Source organism: Protopterus annectens, chromosome 2.part2 (assembly GCF_019279795.1).
Source record: "Protopterus annectens isolate FY-2018-M chromosome 2.part2, PAN1.0, whole genome shotgun sequence".
NCBI classification, from domain to species: Eukaryota; Metazoa; Chordata; order Ceratodontiformes; family Protopteridae; genus Protopterus; species Protopterus annectens.
In genome coordinates this window covers 384,807,233-384,829,152 of record NC_056730.1, presented here as the reverse complement: position 1 = coordinate 384,829,152, position 21,920 = coordinate 384,807,233, and the positions used below count along the sequence as shown (strand labels likewise).

Sequence of the window (21,920 nt, the reverse complement as noted above, 5' to 3'; positions counted from 1 at the left end):
GTGTGTGTTTATACACATTCACTTTCAAAGTGTATATATATATATATATATATATATATATATATATATATATATATCTATATAGATCTACTCACTCTGATCGAGTAGTCCATATGTCAATGGGGGGCAAGCCCTCCTGCACCCCCATGTGGGGGGAGGGCTGTACCACCCACACCTCCTGCTAATTATATATTCTAACTCTAAGACTGCACAATCCGCAAGGAAAGGGAATATTCCCCTACCTAGGGATTATTGATGACACATACCTGTTGACTATCTGCATATACTGACAAAATTAAACAGATGTCAGCAAACAAGCATTAGACCAAAAGCAGGGTATCAGTGTATTCTGTTACACTGAACAGACATCAGTAATGTCGATATCAAAGCATCAAAACATCTACATGATGAGCATGCTCCAAAAATTACCCTGGAGCAGGCTAAACAAAAAAACAAGTGTTTTTTCAGGCCCCCTTCACCCCTTACCCCCTGATAATTATATATACTACCAATCAAATAGTGACAAAACATACATTAGGGGGTGGGAGGATGGCAGAATGGTTAAGGTGTTTACCTTGCGGACACAAGGTGCAGGGTTTGATTCTCACATGGGGTACTTGGCTAGGCTTAAAATGGTCCTCAAGGGCAAATTGCCTAGCACTAATCTATGAACGTATGAACATCAACACTGTGTCCATTCAGTGTAACAGAATACATCCATATATTTAAATATACACACACACACACACACATATATATATATATATATATATATACATCTAATTGCAAACAAAGTCACCACAGCCAGGTTAAAAAAAATAAAAATGTAATTAAATGAAAAAGTTCTGATAAAAACATATAGATGAGCACTTGTGGGTTACAACTAACTCTTAGAAGTTTTTCATTTAATTAAATTTTTATTTTTTGAACCTGGCTATGGTGACTGTTTGTTTAAATTTTGTACATTTGTATTTGGGCTACGGAACGATTCTTTGGTGTTGACCATATATATACATATATACATATATATATATATATATATATATATACACACATATTATACATAATGTGTCATTCAGTCTTTACTATTATGATTACTTCTTTGTGTCCATCTTGTTTCATCTTCAGGCAGTGGACCTTCTCATAGCTTTTGAATTATCTCTTTGAGTTCGCCCTGCAAATTTGCTAACCTGTTGTAGTCTCTGTCAGAAGTGAACCAGTGTCAGTAACTAAACATTTAGCAGACTTGTTTTTGATGCTAGAAGATTAGAAGGCACTCAGCTTTTATTCCCACACCTGCTGCTTGGATTCATTTTTCAGTACTGACAGTGCAGTGCTGCATGGTGGGTGCTGCGTACCTCAGCATACCTTCCTTTGGAGGATACATTAAACTAAGGGCCATCTGCAAGAGTTGATAGTAGCTCATGTGGATGGAAAAAATCCCATAGCACTTATTGAAAAGAGTGGGGGACCCTTTATTATATGTGTGTGTGTGTGTGTGTGTGTGTGTGTGTGTGTGTGTGTGTGTGTGTGTGTGTGTGTGTGTGTGTGTGTGTGTGTGTGTGTGTGTGTGTCTATATATATACATATATATATATATATATATATATATATATATGTATGTATATACAGTCTTATTTATATCCATTTACAATAAAACAAAATATTTTATATTTCTACATTTTTATAAAAACCTTTGTATATATTAACACATTTTTTTTTTATTTATCATACATTACTTTCCTTTCTTTCGATTACCCACCTTTTTCCCGATTTCCCTAACTTTACTTCATTTTTAATCTCCATACTATCCATCGTGCTAACCAAATATGTCAAACAGTGTCCATTTCAAATGTCAAGATCCGCTACAGCAGAGACTGAAAAGCAAAAAAAGAACTTAAATATACAAAGTCTGAGATGGCCATTTCTCAGAATAGTCCCTTTTCCCTGAAGTATGGTGATCTTGGAGTTGGTATATATCACTTCAAAGGGTGTGGGGGCTTGTCTCCCAGATCAGGGGTGCATGGGACTTGCTCCCTGTGCAAAAAAAGAAGTTTAGAGGAAAAAGCAGTCTTCAAGATTTGCTCTTTTCCTGAGTTTTAGGTCTGTTTCTTTCACCTTGACGGCACTCAGCATTTCAAGTGCCAATATTTCAATAGGGAGCCATGCCAAAACACATGCAAACAATATGTTATCTACACAGTTACTCCAGTGATTAAAGTAACAGAAGAGCTAAATTTCAGATTTCATTATTTTGTGTGATGTAGCAGCTGTATTTTCTAAGGGTTGTTGTTGGATCTACATAATCTAATTTTACTCTCTAATGAATTAAAATGTCAATACGTTAACACAACCATGCGCAGATTTTGTACACCTTCTGTCCACCACACTTCATTAATTATATCCAAAACTTTGTTATTTCTCATTCCAAGAAAATGGTACATGGTTTCTCCTGCCCCAAATGTATTATATTTTCATTTTATATCTTTACTGACAATTTGTTTAATATGTCTCCACAAAAAAGAAAATCTTGGAATTTTCTTGATTTGTAAATTTTTCATTTCTCTCTTTTATTGCTCCTCGGCAGCCTCCCATGGTTCATTCATGTAATATTTATTCAGGCTCTCTGTTGAAATGTTGGGACTTGAAATGTCAAGTGTCAACAAGCTGAAAAAAAACGAAACTACAGGGGAAGAGTGAATTTTGACAATCGTTCTTCTCCTTTGAACTTCTTTTTTGCAGGGGGTAAGGCCTTCCTGCACCCCCACTAACTCTCAAACTTATAAACTTATATATACCAACTCCAGGATCACCATACTTTGGAGAAATGAAAATATTACAGGAAATGGCCATCTCAGAGTTAATGTATGCTTGTTCTTTCAACCATTCAGCTCCACGTTTCAGGACTTGGTCTTGTGGGTCCTAACTTTTCCAGTAGTTACCATTTATTCATTATCATCTCATATCATTTTTTATTTTTTTATGAGTTTATTATTACCTTTGAGCTGTCAAAGCTCATTAATTCAATTGATGGAATTCCAAATTATACATTTCAAAAAATAGCAATTAGAAATACAAAAAAAGTACTCATGTTGGGAGTAGATCTCCCCCTAATTATGTATTCCAACTCCCCCGTCACACCACAGTGGAAAAATAGCAAACACCATTGAAAAGCAGACAGAACATGTGCACTATTTTTTATTTAGTTTGTTTACTGGGGTAGTGCACTGATCAAAAAACAGAGCAAATTCACAAACAGAGTAATCACCAAATGTAAACAATCCCATAGACAATTGATGCAAAATATAAATATTGTTAACAGAATAGAAAAACAAATGTGAATACATTTTAGTAGTAAATATGAGAGGGAAGCAGCAGGTGAGAACAGGGGCCAAAGCAGGAGTGAGGCAAGTGAGGAAGCAGTCAGGTAATGTATCTAGTGGAAAGCCATTAGCAGTCAGATTTTTGATGGAGATATATTTTGAGATAAGCTCTGAGTGTGGGGAAAGGAGGGATTGCCAGAGTTTGGGTGCAAGAATGGAGAAGGAATGGTTAGTACGGTGAAGTGTGGTGGGAGAAGTTGCAGTGGTTTTGAGGGGGATATTATGGAGTTTGGCTGCAAGAGGTGGGAAGGCACCTGGATGAAGCAGTTTGAAAAGAAGAGACCCTAGGAGTAGCTCAACTCTGTAAGAGACTGAAAGCCATTTGGCTTTGGAGGGAGTGATGCAGTGGTATTCCTGAGGGGGGAAATGAAATTGGAAATGAATCAGCAGATATTGTTTTCAATGAACCGTAGAGTGGATGAGCTTTTTGTGGCTATGATGCAGAGCCTGTACTTAAGTTGGGAAAGGAGGGCTTCTTTGCCTATTGCAGCTCTAGCTGGTCTGGAGAGAAAGGGAGATGCTATTTCAGGACCAGATGAAAAGAAAACTGATCTTTTTCTTGGTATTTTTAATGTGGCTGTGAAAGATAGACTGAGCTAGCCATAAACCTCCACATTTAAAGAATGTGGTTGTTTTTATTTCTAATGTGTTATTACAATACAACACATTTTGGCAAAACTCACCACAAGATTATATTTTCACAGTAAAGACCACCATCAGAATGGCTAGCATTGAAGTAAAGGCAGGCCTCTTATTTCTTCTCGTAACTAGATGCCACAACCAGGATTCTTCTATAAAATATATTATTTATTTATGGCCAAACTGATTTGGTGCTTTCATCATTAACACAAACAGGACTTTATCAGAATCAGTCTATAAAACCAATTTAAGGGAAATTATAAAGAAGTGAATAGACCAGTTAAAGGAGCAGATAGAGAGGAAAAGGACACTCAGGGTTTTTCTGCTGGGAAGAACCACTGGAAAAAGAAAAGATATCACTAGAGTTATTCACAAAAATGGAAAAAAGACATATGTTTGCCACACCAACAGATAGAAATAAGGCAAATTGATCCTGATATAATGACTTTGGATAGGATAGATTTTGTTTTTCAGGGTTTTCACATTTACAACTTTACAGAACATTGCATTACAAAAACATTTTTCTTTATTTCAGAAGGGTGTGAAATTTGTACCCTTCACAAAATTTTATGTATTGAATATTCTTATTGAACTTGTTATTTTTGAGGATGATTAATTTATCTATTTGGCTCAAAGACAATGAAACAAAAGAATGCACATCGAGAGACCAATAATTTTAAGAAAAAAAGTTAATTTAATCCTCCATTCATTCCAGCTTTACAGATACTTCAGAAAGCAGTGAGTGATGAACTTTATTCCTTTAGTAGTAGGGGAGAACTCATTTCCACAATTTGTTTAGGGAAGAATAGATTTTATTGAACCAGTTAAGGCAAGGTAATAAAATTCGAATTATGAAGCCGGATAAAGGGGGAGGAATGGTTTTGTTTAATACTTTGGATTATTCTAATGCTATGTTAAAAATTGCAATATGATTTAGATATTTACTCACTGGTTTCACAGAATGAGATTCATATTGCCTATTAGAGAGTTGCCTATTAGAGAGTTGCTTCTCTTTTGGTTAAACAGAGAATATCTGGGGAAACATATTCAGCTTTGAAAGTTAACAACCCCAGGGTTCCCACCTTTCTTCGCATCCTTAAAATTCATAAGAATAATTTCATTGTATAGTACTAGGCTATCTGCCCTGGGGCATTTGTAAGCCTAGCCATAGTGATGTGGCTTTTGCCACCCTATGAAATGGTACAAAAATGTACAGAATAAAATTAGAATACTGTGCCTCTGTCTAGTAGTGACACAATGAAGGTCCCCTTATATAATAGAATTAGTTTACTGTGCCCCTGTCTAGCAGTGACACAGATGTGACCCCTGGGGTAAACTTACGATCTCCCATCCACTCATCAAGATTTCTCTTGAAGAGAGTCAGTGAGGGGCTCTGCCTAATATGAACTGGGATCTTGTTCCAAAGCATGGGAAGCCTCTGGGTTATGAATCTATCCCTCCAGCATGTCCTATTCATACTTGTGCTGAGGTTTAAGTCTTTAGCTCTCGTGGTCCTGATGGATTTGGATTTTTGAGGTGGAGCATGTCCATCAGATCCTGATTGGACATGGCCTTGTACGTCAGGCAGAGATCACCTCTGAGCAGGCGGTATGCTACTGAATAGAGCTGAAGTTTCTTTAGTCTGGCAGAATAAGACATATGTTGGAGACCCTTGATCCTCTTGGTGAGGTACTTTTGTGGTCTGTCCAGCTGTTGCAAATGCCGGGTGAGGTACATACCAAATGGGGCATTGTACTCAATCATGGGTCTGATGAGGGAGGAGTATAGGGGTACAATGACATCCCTGGATCTGGATGTGAATCCCTTCATGATGAGGTGTGCAAGGTAGAATGTTTTTCTAACCACTTTGACAACGTGGGTGTCAAATGAGAGGTCGCTGTTGACTTGTGTCCCTAGGTCTCTGATTACTTTTTCCATACTCATTGCATTGCTGTCTATGTGATAATTTGTGGGTACTTTGTTTTTCCCAAAGGGGATGACTATACATTTTTTGGCATTTAGTTTAAGGCCGTGACTCCGGCACCAGTTGTCCATTTCTGTGAGGCCTTTTTGTAGGATGTATGTGTCCGCTGGTGTATCGACTATGGCGCTTAGTTTGCAGTCATCTGCAAACTTTGTCAGCCACAACCCTCCCATGTTTGCTTTAACATCTGAGAAATAAATGCCGAACAAGAGGGGTCCCAGGATAGATCCCTGTGGGACACCACTTGTGACTGGCTTTGAGTCTGACATTGCTCCAGCGATTTTAACTTTATGGGTTCTGTCCTTTAGCCAGTTTGCAACCCATCTAGTGACATAAGGGTTTACGTTTAAGCTGTTGAGCTTATTTATGATGCCTGAGTGGGGTATTGTGTCGAAGGCCTTAGCCAAGTCCAGGTAGGCTGTATGGACTGCTTTGCCCTCATCAATGGCTCTAGTGACTGTTTCGAAAAAGTCAACCAGAATGTCAAGGAACCCCCCTTTAGGCCTACTGTCGTGGTCAATGGTTCTAAAACCCACCCTTGGTCAGTATATATAGATAGGTAGCTTAAACACATAGACAGGTCCCCCATCTCCTTATAGATTCTTGGGATTTTTTTTAGGGAGATTGAAAAGGACATTTTGTGCAAAGACCTGATTTTCCTCACTATTGATATTAAAGATCTTTTTACATGCATTCCCCAGGACAAGGGGTTAGATTTATTTATTTATTTATTTTTATTTTTATTTATTTATTTATTTTTTTGCACAAATATGACCCCCTTTTTGGTAAAGATATCAGGCTTATAGAGGAAATGATGGCTATAGTTTTGGACAATAATTTTATATTTTTTGAGGGGGAGTTCTTCAAACAGAATAAAGGAGTGGCCATGGAAGCCTCCTGTACCTCTGTTTGTGCACATATGGTTATTTTTGGCTTGGGAAAACCACTGTGTATTCAATTCTACATTCTTTCAGCACATAGGTCTCTATGTTAATTTTTTGGATGATATATTCAGCCTATGGAAAGGTTCGGAAGAGAACATTCACCAGTTTGTTAAATTTTTGAATAATTCCTCTTAAATTTTGGAGTTTACTTTTAAGTTTCATAGGGTGGGTATTCGTTTCTTAGATACATTCATTGAACATACTCCTTGTGACTTTAAATCAAGAGGGTATAGGAAGGTAACATTCAGCAATTCTTATCTGGATTTTAACAGTTTTCTTCCACTTCGTCAGAAAAAAGGGCCTTGTCAAAGGACACTATATTAGAACTGGTAGAATGACTTTACATAGGGCTGACTTGGAAACAGAATTTGATAAGGTTACTAAAATGCTTTTAGATAGAAATTGCCCCCTTCCCTTGGTAAAAAAGTATTAGGGAATATGTTCAGGGTGAATGAGGAAAGAACAAGGAGAAATCCCAGAAGAAAAACATTTTGTGAATGCCATGGGGTTAAAATATTCCAGACAAACATCAATAGTTAAAGATATTTTTAGAAATAACTGGAGTTTTTTCAAAACCAACCCTGACATTCTTGGAATAGTTGGAAATGAACCTTTGTTTACATACAGGACTGGAAAAAATTGAAAGAGTTTTTTTAATAAAGGCAATTTTAATATGAGAAAATGGGGTAGGGGAACAGTTCATACTACCAAATGTGGACTGTGTAATCAATGCCTTTATATATGTGAAAAGGGGGAATTTGTTTCAAACAGTACCGTAAGATCAAAGGTAGTTTTTGTAAAAGGTAATTGTTTAACTAAATGGATTGTATACATTGCTCATTATGAAGGATGTTCAAGTTTTTACCTAGGTAAAACATAAAGAACTTTACGTAGATCTATTTATGAACATCTTTCTGGTACTAAGAACAAAAAAGAAAATAATGCCTTGTATAAACATTCAGTAGCTTGTTCCTCATTTACTAGGTTTTCTTTTGCTATTATTGATTCAGTCTATAATCCAAGGGGTCAGGATGCCAGAGTGTTGATAGAAAACAAAGAATTAAAATGTCAGTTACAATTACAAGCAACTTCATACCTAGGTTTAAATGAATATACTTCTATTTAGTCTGTTTTAATTATGAGGGCAAATAATTTTTAATGGGTTGAACGTTTGAAAAGTTATGTGCTTTGTATTTTGTGTGAGACTGGTTTGCTTGAATTTTATTATACATGTGTAATGATTTTTCCCACAGTTCTAGGTTAATTGGATATGTGGTTAATTAATTGGTTTTGTATAAGAAGGCCATTTTGGTGATAGAGTTTGATTTTGATTATGTCCTGTCTGTGTTAAGGATGAAAGTGCTTAATAGGTTTGGTCATAAATAAATATTTTATTTTATAGAAGAATCCTGGTTGTGGCTTCTAGTTACCAGTTTTTTATTTATTTATTTATTTATTTATTTTTCTTGGTTGTTCAGTGGTAACTGCTCACTTTTTCAGCTCTTATTTCTTTTATTACATATTATTCCCCATGTTTTATCTTTATGTAATATTGTTTTATATCTCAATATCTTTGCATAATATTTCTCTTCCTTCATCTGCTTGAGAAAAATTGAAAAAAAAAAGCTTGTCATTTGCTACCATGTCCCCTACTATCACCATTTTCATATGTAAAAATACTCCTTAAAATCCAATATATGTGCAATGATTTATGAAAAAAAAACAGTTGGGCTCATTAAAGTCAACTCCTTCATAATGTACACACCTCCTTTCTTTATTGAGTTCAGCTTTGACCCCCCCCCCGTATTATTGAAAAAAATAAATCTAACAATTCATTTATAAACTGATTTGGGGAAATTAAAAGCCTGTAACATAATTTAGCTTTTCTAATATGACAGAATGAATCATATAAAATTTGTTCACCAACATCAGATCATATGACTTTCACATATACATTGTCTCTCTTATTTCTTACAATATATTTCTCCACTGTTCCTCACTAACTTCCTTTGCACCAAATTTTATTCCGGATACGTCTGTGTCTTCAGTCATAAAATATATCACCTTCCTTCACTGCCCCCATATCCAATACTTTTTTCTTTACTCTACACTAATACCACTCATTCTAGTAATGCTATTAATTCCTACATAACCACGCTTATCCATACTTTATTTTTTATCATTACTTCTAAATAATCCTGTAATTCACCTCTAAATGTAATTTTTTTTATCATTGAAAATTATACTTGTATCTTGCATTCTTTCCTCCATTCTTCCTATTACAGTATTCATGACCTGTCCAAATAACGTTGTACTCATCGTGCACCCAGTTTGATCTCTTTTTCTATTATATTATCTCCTAACCAGCCATTAACTGACAGTCTCATCCATGAGCTTTCATAAGCAAATCTGCAAAAATTACTATATTCTTTAGTACTCCATATTGATTCATAATTTTCCACAGCTGATCATGACTGATGTTATCATAAGCTTTCACAAATGATATGTATTACCTTTTCCCCCACCTTCCCCTTTTGATCTTCCTGTAGCACTTCTTTAATAATATCAAAATTTCTTATATAGTCTTACTTTTCACCCCAAATAAGTCTTCCTGGACCAACGCATTTATAACCTTTTCCAGTTTCCCATGAAAAATCAACTCTGTTACTGGCCTCCAATTCTTTATTTTTTCCATAAAAATTTATCACATTTATGCATACCTCTTCCTCTCATAATCCTGTAACTATACTCTCATTCATCTGTAACTATCAGTCTTTATGGATCTACTGTTCCTACTTCAAAACTGTGTATTTCTGAATTAGTGCTAACTGGTTGTCTAATACAACCCATGTCATTAGAATCACAGATTCTACTTCTGAAAACAAAATGAAAAAAAAAAATACCAGTCGTATAACACTGGATTCAGTGTTAGGCCTTCTTCTATTAGTATTTATTTTCAGATCTTCAGATTAACACTCCTGGCCTATGGTTATCAAAGTTTGCAAATGACAGTAAATTGGGTGTTGTTATTCAGTCTTCCACTGACTCACATTTACTTCAACATGGCCTAGACTATGTTAACAATTGGTGTAAACATAATGGCCTCAAATTTCATGTGAGAAAATGTAGTACAGTTCATTTTGGTAAAAAATATCCCATACCATATAAGTGGTACTCCCCTCCAGTCAAATACTGCCATAAGGGATTTAGGTATTCTTGTTGATAATTCCTTATTTTTTGTCCTCCATGCCTCTACAGTAGTTTGGAAAGCCTTCTGTCTGGCTCATCAGTTTTCAAAGACATCTTCTCTAAAACCAAAGAAATGCTAACTCCCCTTTACTCATATCTCATTAGACCTATTATTAAACACACTATCCATTTTGAATTGCAGTTGTCTAAACATATTACTAAACTTGTCTGACCACAGAAATTCCTATCTAATAAAGATCACTGGCCTTAAAAATCTTAGTTATAAAGATCACTGGCCTCAAAGATTTTAGTTATCAAGACAGGTTGTCTGCTCTCTCTCTCTGTCTCTCTCGCTTTCTCTCTCTCTCTCTCTCTCTCTCTGTATTTTGGTCTCTCATAGACTTCTCCACAATGATCTGTGTCTAGCCTTTCATGTACTTGAAAGATCCAAACCATTAATCTCTTATTCCTTTTCAGAAGAAATTGTTCCTCCAATACCCGGTTAAAGGGAAAAAACTATCAACAGATAACCCACAACATGACAGATTCATATCCCAGTCTATTCAACTACTTCTGGACCAAATGTCCACTATGTGTCAATCAAAGTGGGACCCTTGTCACAGTTATGGTAAACTTAAATATTTGGACAGGAAGCCTCAATTTTTATTGCAGTCTGTATTGTATTGCTCTCTTTGAAGCCTTTAAGAAGTTTTGAATATAGTTTATTGACTATTTTTGTAATTGTCTGTAAACTATTTGTCTTGTTATTGCCTAACCTTCCTGAACCAACTCATTTATAACCTTTTCCCAGTGTCCCATGGAAAAGCAACACTGTTACTGGTCTGCAATTCTTTAGATTTTTTTTTCTTTTTTTCCCATAAAAAGTATCACATCTGTGCATAATCTTCCTCTCATAATCCTGTAACAATACTCTCATTTGTTGCATGTAAGAAACATAACTTCTCCTCTATGCCCATCATTTTATATAGTCTAATCCAACCCTACCCAGCACTATATCACATCTACTTTCTCAATTCTTTCTCTGATTCCTCCTTGATTATAATCTCTTACAATTCCTTGTCTACCTCTTCACTAATTTGTTTCAATTGCCACCTTATTTCCATCTTTTCTCCCCTTTCTTAAATATGTTCCTTATATACTCATTCACCACCATCATCATCATCATCTTCTTTCGGCTGTTCCCGTTAGGGGTCGCCACAGCAGATCACCTGTTTCCATTTCTTCCTGTCCTCTGCATCTTGATCTGTCACACCAACCACCTGCATGTCCTCTCTCACCACGTCCATAAACCTTATCTTAGGCCTTCCTCTTTTCCTGTTACCTGGTAGCTTCATCCTTAGCATATTTTCCCAATATAATCAGCATCCATCCTCAGCACATGTCCAAACCAACGTAATCTTGCCTCTCTGGCTTTGTCTCCAAACCTTCCAACCTGGGCTGACCCTCTAATATACTTATTCCTAATCCTGTCCACCCTTGTCATACCCAGTGCAAATCTTAACATCTTTAACTCTGCCACATCCAGCTCAAACTCCTGCCTTTTTGTCAATGCCACTGTCTCCAACCCATATAACATAGCTGGTCTCACTACCCTCTTGTAGACCATCCCTTTCACTCTTACAGGTACTCGTCTGTCACAAATGACTTCAGACACTCTTGTCCACCCCCTCGATCCTGCCTGTACTCTCTTCTTCACCTCTCTTCCACATTCACCGTTACTCTGAGCTATTGACCCCAAGTATTTAAACTCATCCACCTTCGCCACCTCTACTCCTTGCATCCTCACCATTCCTCTACCCTCCCTCTCATTCACACACATATATTCTGTCTTAGTCCTGCTGACCTTCATTCCTCTTCTCTCTAGAGCATATCTCTATCTCTCCAGGGTTTCCTCCACCTGTTCCCTACTCTCACTACAGATCATAGTGTCATCTGCAAACATCATCGTCCATGGGGACTCCTGTCTGATCTCGTCTGTCAATCTGTCCATCACCATTGCAAATAAGAAAGGGCACAGAGCTGATCCTTGATGTAACCCCACCACCATTACATTAAATTCACATTCAAAATTTTCATCTATGTACAACATCAAAGTCTCATTATATCTTACCTGTTCTTATAAATATGGAGCTACTTTTTTCTGACCTTTAGTGAAACAGGTTTTTCTTCCTAATGTATCTCTTATCTTGACTTTTGTTTTACTCAGACATTTTCTTTTTATTATTAAACATATTTCTCTTTTTCCCATAGCTTTGTCATGTTCCTTATATCTACCGTTATACACCTCTTCACTGATTCCACTCTCTCTTTCATTTTTTATATACAACAATCTGTATTTTTATTTAAAACCAATGCATCACATTGTCCAAATCTTGCAAAAGTTCCCATTTCTCTGTGTTCTCCAAATAAACGGCTCTCATTGTCTAACACTCTCAAAGTAGTGCATGTGCCTGATAATCTTTAAATACCCTTTCTTTTTTTGATACCCTTTCTTTCTTTGATAATATTTTCTTCTTCTCCAAATACTGACCAGATTTGTCTATGGTCAGTGTGTATGTTATTAGAATGCATGACAAAAATTAAGGTCCACTCTTACATTTTCTCTGAACATTTTTTTAAAATGTTACAGTGTACATTCATTGCACTGCCTACCTTCCTTCCTTCCTTTGTCTTTCTCTGATATTACAATTGAAATCTCCCATACTTACTTCTTACATATTTATCCCTACATTTCTTTTAACTATTTAAACAGTTTAATTTTCTCATTAGCTACAATATAAGCATATCCAGTTATTAACCTTTACACCTTATCCCAAATTCTATAACCTGTAAGTATCAGTCATTCTGGAGCTACTATTCTTACTTCAAAACTATGTATTTCTCAAGTATTGCTAACTGGTCGTCTAATACAACCCATGTCATTAGAGTCACAGATTCTACTTCTAAAAGCAAAATAAAAAAATCCCAGTGGTATAACACTGGATTCATTGTTAGGCCCTCTTCTATTAGTATCTATTTTCAAACTTTCAGGCTAACACTCCTGGCCTATGGTTATCAGAAGTTTGCAGATGATGGTAAATTGGGTGTTTTTATTCAGTCGCCAGCTGACTCACATTTATTTCAACTTGACTTAGACTATATTAACCATCAGTGTAAACATAAATGGTCTCAAATTACATGTGAGAAAATGTAGCATAATTGATTTTGATAAAAAAATAGATCCCATACCATATAAGCAGCACTCCCCTCCAGTCAAACACTGCCATAAGGAATCTAGGCATTCTTGCCGATAATGCCTTATTTTTTCTTCTCCATGCCTCTGTAGTAGTTTGGAAAGCCTTCTGTCTGGCTTATCAGTTTCCAAAGCCTTATACTCTAGAACCAAATAAATCTTAACTCCCCTTTATTCGTATCTCATCAGACCTATTATTAAACACAATGACCATTTTGACTTGCAATTGTCTAAACATATCACTAAACTAGACTGACCTCAGAAATTCCTATCTAAAAATGATTACTGACCTCAAAAACCTTAGTTATCAGGACAGATTGCCTGCTCTCTTTCTCTGTCTCTTTCGCTCTCATAGACTCCTCCATAGTGATCTGTGTTTAGCCTTTTGGGTACTGAAAGTTTCAAACCAATTTGATGTCTTATTCCTTCTCAGAAGAAATGGTTCCTTAAATACCTAGTTAAAGGAAAACAAACTTTATCATCAGATAAATAAGACACAGCATGACAGTTCATATCCCAGTCTATTCTCTTATTTCTGGACCAAGCTTCCACTATGTGTCCATCAAAGTGGGGCACTTGTCACAGTCATGATAAACTTAGATAATTGGATGGGAAGCCTCAAATTTTACTGCATTCTGTCTTGTGTTACTCTCCTTGAAGGTGGTAGGAAGTTTGGAATATGGTTTATTGCCTATGTTTATAATTGTCTGTAGACTAATTGCCTCATTATTACCAAATAGCCTATGCTCATATCGCTGCTATCCCATGTCTTTAGCTATGCTCAACATCACTTTCTTACCCAATTGCATTCTAATTGCAGGAGTTTCCCTATTTTCCATATTTGCTACATTTAGATCTACAATTATGTTCAAAGTGCCTATTTTGATTGCATTCCACTCACTGTTTCTTTAAGCAGTATTTGGTGTTATATGGTTTTATAGATTAATATTGTCCTGAAATATTGTGAAATTATAATAGGTATAATAGGTATAATTTGCATAGATTTGGCAATATCATAAAACAGCAGTATGCTATCCCTCTTGTCATATATCATTATAAAACTCTTGAACAGTTCCCTCATTGATACTTTGAATCTATCTTGCACACTTACAGAGACGTAAACCTTTGTTTGACCATAACATTAAATTTTTGGCAAATAACATTCAGATTTTCTTTCATAAATCTGCAGTATAAAATCAGCATCTACAGACAGACCTTTGATACTAGCACCAGTGTATAAATTGCCTGCCAAAAAGCTATCATATTTTACAGTTTTTGTAACTAGCACCATTTATCAGATATTATAAATCTAATGAAATGTGTTTTAGTAGAAGATTTAGAAGAAAAGGTGAGCAAGTGTTTTTATGGATCTTAGGACGTAAAGGTGTTAATTAGCCTGCTGCTGTTCAGAATTAAATTAGTTAAGTCAGTATCACTTAGTGTAACCAACCTAGTTAACAAAAGAAAATAAATAATAATAGCATTGTGCTCTATTGTGCCACAGTTCAAAAGTAATAACTGAATAAAACTTCCAAAGAATCTCACAACTTACCCACTTATTTATATCTGCACCTCATATACCCTGGCCTGAACTGCTTAGACCGTATCAGGAAATGACTTTGTATCAATTGAGAATACTTTTAATTGGGCTACATTTTGTAAAGAAAACAATGTTTAACTTTTTTGCATTGTATATTAAGCACCATCTGTCATCATATATTAAGGATGCATAGAGTTTCCGAGGTAATACTTTAAAGGCAGTGCAAGGTTAAATGTTGTACCTTGATAAGTGCAAGATCATGCTCTGGAAGTTTTTGATATTCAGGGTGAAGATATGCTCCCTGCACTTCAAAGACTGTACCGTCATAGTTCTTGGTGATTGTAAATGGATTATTGACAGATCCTAGATAAACCATAACTTCCTTCGATGTCCACTGTTTCCTGTATGCAAGCAATAAAACATTTGCAGTATTTATTAATTTATATAGTTGCAGATACTACAGTAGCCAACAGCCAGCATAACTATAACATATGTCTGCTGCTCATCTCTTCTGTGAGATCTACATCCAGAATCAGGCATCTAAGTGTTTTGTCCAAGTATAAATCAATATTTAAACCCATAGGGTCTGGAGAAGTAAGGCCATGTAATAAAAAGTTATGAATGATATTGCACCATTATAAGCAGGATAATATGCTGCCTTTGTTCCAAAAGCTTCCAATAACCCGTTTTTCTGGCCATCTGTATTTATGTAGGAATCAGATTGTGAAATGCTCAAGTAAAAAGGCATCACTGTTTGTTTCATGAACCAAAATGCTATACTGTATACAAGCAAAACAAAAACACATGCCATTGTAATACAAGGAACAAAATTAAGACTCTTTTTTTATCTTTCTACCCTGAAAAGACATTTTGAAGTGAACTTTTAACTTATTCATTACTGTCAACCCTTGTATGGTTAGAGGTGCATTTTGCAGCAAACTCAGTCCAATCTATTAGAAAAGTCAAAGATCAGATGAATTGTGACATCATTCTGAAACTTTAAATCTGTGGTTATTTTAAAGAGCCCCTTGTCACTATGATAACAATGTCACAAGGACTGCCTATAGTTCATCAAAGTTGCTGGTTTTAAGTGTACACCTAGAGATAGGGCTTCAAGCAAGACAGTGGGATTTTCAGATTAACAGAGATGCTGTTGTAAAAAGATGACTGCATGAGGCAGTAGTGGTGTAACACGGCTAGATGTATATTTTGAGAGAAGTACAGTAAAATTGGGTTCATAGGATCATAGGCGGTTACTAGACTATCAACTCAGAGGTCATTTCAAGCCTAGCCATTTATCCCAATGTAATACCATATATACTCTAGTCAATACCCAGAATTGTATTTATTAATGGCTGTCCATGTTCAGGAGAGTTGTGGACGTTATCCCCAGTAAGAATTCATGATGCCCCATCCATTTGCCCAGGTTCCTTTTGAATAGTGTCATAGAAGTGCTCTGCTTCACATGAACTGGCAGCCTATTCCAAAGATGTGGCAGTCACTAGGAGACAAATCTGTCCCTCCATCATGTCCTATTCAAGTCGCAGGCCATATTTAGGACCAAGGAATGGGTAGGTCTAGTCCTGTTTGATTTATGGATGTGCAGCAAATTCATTAGGTCTGGGTTGGACGTTGCTCTGTAAGCCAGGCATAAGTCTCCCATAAGAAGTCTATATGATACAGAGTATAGTGACAGGGACTTTAGTCAGTCTATCTAAGGCACATGCTGGAGTCCCTTGACCTTCTTAGTTAGAAACCTCTGAGGTCACTCCAATTGCTGCAGGTGCTTTGTATGATACATGCAGAAAGGGGCATTATACTCAATTATGGGACTGATTAGTGATGAGTATAGAGGGGTTATAACCTCCTTTGTGCAAGAGACAATGCCTTTGCTAATCAAGTATGCTGTGTAGAAAGCATTCCTTACTACAGTAGACACATGGTGGTCAAAGTTAAGGTTGCAGTCTACTTGTGATCCCAGATCTCTTTCCACTTTGTAGGTACATAGGGTATTGTTGTTAATTTGATAGTGTGAAGGGACATTGTTTTTACCAAAGGGAATGATGATGCATTTCTTTGCATTCAGTTTGAGACCATGATTACGGCACCAGTCACTGGTCTGCGATGAGAGATCTACCTTCAGAAGAGTTCAGTGGTAAGGATTTAAGACAAAAATGAGCAAACTATCGACAGGTACTTTGTCTTAAACAATATTACTTCACCAGTAATTCCTGATATCAGAGCTTTGATACATCTTAGGAATGAATCATTCTGTGAAATGACTTTTGAGAGTTTTATGTTAGCTGAGAAATATTTATAAATGGCTATTTTTTTTATCTAAATATTCAATTAAAGAGGAAACATGCAGTTTAGAAGAACAGATGTTACTGAAAATGAGTTTAAAAATTTTTTTTTTGAAAATCTACGTCAAACAGTAAACAAAGTTAAAAAGGTGTTTGAGGAAAGAGATGCTTGAATAGCTGCTTGGGAGGAAAATAAAGTACAACATGCATTAAATGTTATAATGTTAAATAGGGGAAAGGAAATGTTAGGTCCTGGACACAACCCAAGCATGTTTTTTTAATAAGGAGTGCATTAAAAGAAGATATGGGGAATGTGAGTAATTTGGCCACTCAAGAAGAAACTGTTAGCCTAATTGTAGAAAATATGGGTGTGAAAACCACTTTTGGTTTGATAGTCCAACTTTAATTGAAGAAAGAGAAGGGGATCACATACAAGCAGAACAGCAGGAACAAGTACATGAAATACAGAAGGTTTGGGCAAGTAAATGGAGATATAATGAAAGAAACATAGGATGCAATAAAAAGACATAATTGATGTAAGTGAAAAAAATGGTGTTTGGACAGGAAGACCAAATATATTATTAGAAAGCCCATATGGTGTACTGGAAAGTGACTAAGATAAGTAGGGAGAGGAAAGCTCTGAATCTATAAAGGTACTAAAATTAATGGGGGGAGTGGAGAGGTAAGAAAAAGAAGAAGAAAAACAAAAGATTGTTTAAAAAATGCAAAAATGGAAATGGTTAATATTAATGTGGTTTTGTTAAATGTGAATAGTATGAAAATGATTTAAGAAGAATGATGATTTTTGTAATGGTATAAGAAAATTGAGCAGATTTTTTTTATTAGATACAGGATGTACAGAGGTAAGAAAGAAGGAAGAGGCTGGAAGAATGTAGGGGAATAAAATAATATGGACAATAGGAGAGTTTTCAAGAATTACAGTTTTAATGAAAAATGGAGAAATAAAAATAATGGATATGGCAGTAGTAATTGTAAATAGAGTGCTTGTGTGGTATAAGAATAAAAATTGAGCCTATAAATTTAACTGTTATGTATGTGCATACAAAAGTGTGAGAAAGAAAAAAGGTTGTTTCAGGAAGTTCAGAAATATGTGATAGTGAATATGTTGATTATTTTAGTAGAGGACTTGAGCTGTAAGAAAGGAAAAAAGCAAGATCCATCATTTTTTTAAAATAATGAGAGCAGTACCGAAGAATGGCGGGTTAAGAATAGAAAGGGAAAGGGGCTAAGTCCAAATTTAAAAACAAACAAATTAAGCAATATGTTCAGAGAATTTGAAAGAAATTAGTGGCGGTTGTGAAGAGGCAAATTTATTTTTTGGACCACAGGGTCGTATGGTAAGTGATGGGGAAATTAAGAAATAATAAAAGAAAGGAAAGAATTAAAGTGGTTGACAGGAGAAATAATTAATATGGACTTTTTGGAAAAGGAATGAAGAGAATTTTGGTATGAACATTTGACAATGAAGCCTTTTAACAAGTCTTTGACATAGTGTTACATGATATATAAAGAATATAAGAAGATGTATATTTAAGCTGAAAAACGTAAAACGATAAGAATAATTATGGGAAACAGGAAATAATGAGTGAAATGCTATTAGAAGTAAAAAGTGAGAAATATGAAGATGATCAGAAGTTATGTAAGTGTTATAAAAAGAATCACAAAGAAACACAACGCTGCTCCGGCACAATAAAGGCTGTCCCTTTTCCACAAACCACCACTGCTGTTTGCAAGCACAAGGATAAACGATGTTCCCATGAAGATAAAAATATATTATTTATTTAACAAAAGACTTGTAAAAACAAAACAAAGTTACTGATTAAGTGCTTTCGTCTCCTTAACGGAGACTTCTTCAGAATCTAATTGCACTTGTCAGTCCTGCATTTTATACATTTCGAAATAAACCTTGTTAGCCTATTGGCTAAACAATTAAACAATTAATTTAATTAAACAAGCACAAAATACGTATTATGAAACCCGATAAAGGGGGGGGTTATTATGGACAAGTGGGATTACATCAAGAGGATGAAGGACATCTTGGATAGGGATGAACATTACAGTCTGGTTACTAAAAATGAGATTAATATATCATATAGGAAGATAGACCTCATTTTGGAGGACAATTTGCTCACAGGAATGATTGACAATGAACTATATAGGTTCTTAAAAGTACCCAAACCTGTTATACCAGCTATCTTTGGTATACCAAAAATCCACAAGTCATTGTACGATCCACCCATGAGACCAATAGTGGCATCACAAGGGTCCAAAACCCAACCTATGGCTATTTATGTGGACACTATGATAAAAGAATTTTACAAAAAATGTGATCATATCTTAAAGGACTCATGGGACTTTTTGAAGAAAATTGGTGATAGTACTTATATGGACAGTATGTACTTCATTACTATTGATGTAAAATAACTATTTTCAGTTATCCCCCAAGCAGGTGGCTTAGAATGGTTTGAGAAAACCTTAGTTGAAATTAATTTTCTAACAGCTGTTGATTTTAGAACTGTACTTGAAAGTATGGAATTGGTCCTAAAATATAACTATGTTTATTTTGAAGGTGATTATTACCATCAAAAAGAAGGAGTGGCCATGGGCTCTGCCTGTGCCCCCGCATATGCTAATATAATAATGTTGTTCTGGGAAAAGAAATATGTATTTGATTCTATGTATGGTCAGTATATTGTCAAGTATTTCCGGTTTTTGGATGATATTTTTGTTCTTTGGAATGGATCTAATGACCATATTGAAGAATTCATACAGTACATCAACCACACCACTACCTTCTTGCATTTCACACATCAAGTAGGTATAGAAGAAATACACTTCCTGGATGTAAAATTAAGTAAAGATAGTTACAACAAGTGTTATAAGTCAAATATATTTAGAAAGGAGCACTATTCTAATGCATATTTACATTTTCACAGCGACCATCCTTATCAACTCAAGAAAAATATTGTAAAAGGGCAAATGATTAGGATGTCCAGAATGATTTCTGAGGACATAGATTTTCTAAATGAAATCAATCATGTGGAAAAATGTTTTTTGAAAGAGGTTACCCTATGGAGTTTATCAGTCCGATAAAAGAATATGTAACTTCAGAGAGGGGTAATAAATATAACCCTCTCTTAACACAAGGTGGTATATTGGTGACTATAGGTGGACCTAATAATATAATGAATAAGAATGTTGATACTCAGAATACATCAGGAATTAATTTCACACCATATTTAACTGTTACATATTACCAGGGTGTAGGGCGGTTGAAAAAAAGTATCTATGATACTTGGGATATGTTTAGGAATATGGCAACTAAAACAGATGTTTTTAAATGTGATATAAAATTTAGTTTTAGAAGGAACAAAAACATCAAAAATATTATTGAGAAAAGGAAAATCTTGTGGTAAGGTTACATTTAGTTTTGTCATATGCAGATAATTTGGTAACGATAACAAAAAAAACAGTGCATATCATGGAATAACCACTGTCAACTACTTCCAGAAAACAAAATAAACCAATATTCAGCACTATTGGTATAAAGAAGAGCCAGACTCAAAAATACTTTACACTTTCATCTTTTAATGTTCTACAAACTTCTTCAGAATAAGTATTTTCACAATAAAACAGCACCCCTTTATACAAACACAGTGAACAACACTGACCAATAATGTAAAACAATCAATTAACTAATCTCAAAAGTTTTAAAGAAATACCACATATATTTAAATCACAAGTTTCTCATGTAAACCTAAAATGCTTTGATATAAAGCATAAATGTATATCATCATAAAAACTATTCTTTTGAAAAATACTTATACCCAAAAATACATATAAAAAGCAGAATTCGTGCATTTAAAAATACAATGTACATATTACTACTGTTTGCATAATTTCTGCACTTGTAGGAAACATTTTATATTGATTGTTTCATTCAGACCTAGAAAATAATCTGCCGTTAAAGCAATTTGACATTTGCTCTCTCTACACTCTAACAAACCTTTGTAATCAGCAGTAAAAAATATCAGAATCTGCAGTTTCCAAAATAAAAAATGTAAACCTTGAAATTATTATATATTGCTGCATGTCATGCTAATGCATTCACCTTGTCCTTGTTTTTAATATCCAAAATGTGCTCATATATTCTCCTACCCAAAGTCATTATAGTTTTTCCAATGTAAAAACTTGTACAGGAGTTACATATTCCAATGTATACAACAAATTTAGAATCACAAGTAAAATTACCTTTGGCCCAAAAGATTGTGCCACAATGTTTTAACACAACAGAACCTGAGTTAGCCAAAAATCTGCATTGTCTACAATAGCCAGAGGCAATAGTGCCAAAACTTTCATGTCCCCCTTGGTAGCGTAATCCATTGTATTTTCCAAAATAGTTTTAATATTCACTACCTTTTTGTAAGTGACCAAGTGTTTACTGCCTAAAACCTTAAACAAATCTGGGGTAGTGAATATTAAAACTATTTTGGAAAATACAACGGATCACGCTACCCAGGGGGGACATGAAAGTTTTGGCACTTTTGCCTGTGGCCATTGTAGACAATGCAGATTTTTGGCTAACTCAGGTTCTGTTGAAAGAATAGGAACACCAAAAACCAATGTAAAAACCAGGCACAGCAGAGCTGGAGAATCACAATATA

The 21,920-nt window shown here is 35.2% G+C and overlaps 1 protein-coding gene across 2 annotated transcripts in view; it reads right to left on the bottom strand.

Annotated features, from left to right (window-relative positions):
* LOC122796020 (granzyme A-like) overlaps positions 1–21,920 on the bottom strand; it is a 144,678-nt gene that overhangs the window by 85,923 nt on the left and 36,835 nt on the right. For both annotated transcript variants that reach the window (XM_044064498.1, XM_044064499.1), the window contains exon 3: positions 15,174–15,333. In XM_044064498.1, the coding sequence (XP_043920433.1) occupies positions 15,174–15,333 (160 nt within the window). The remainder of the gene's footprint in view (positions 1–15,173; positions 15,334–21,920) is intronic.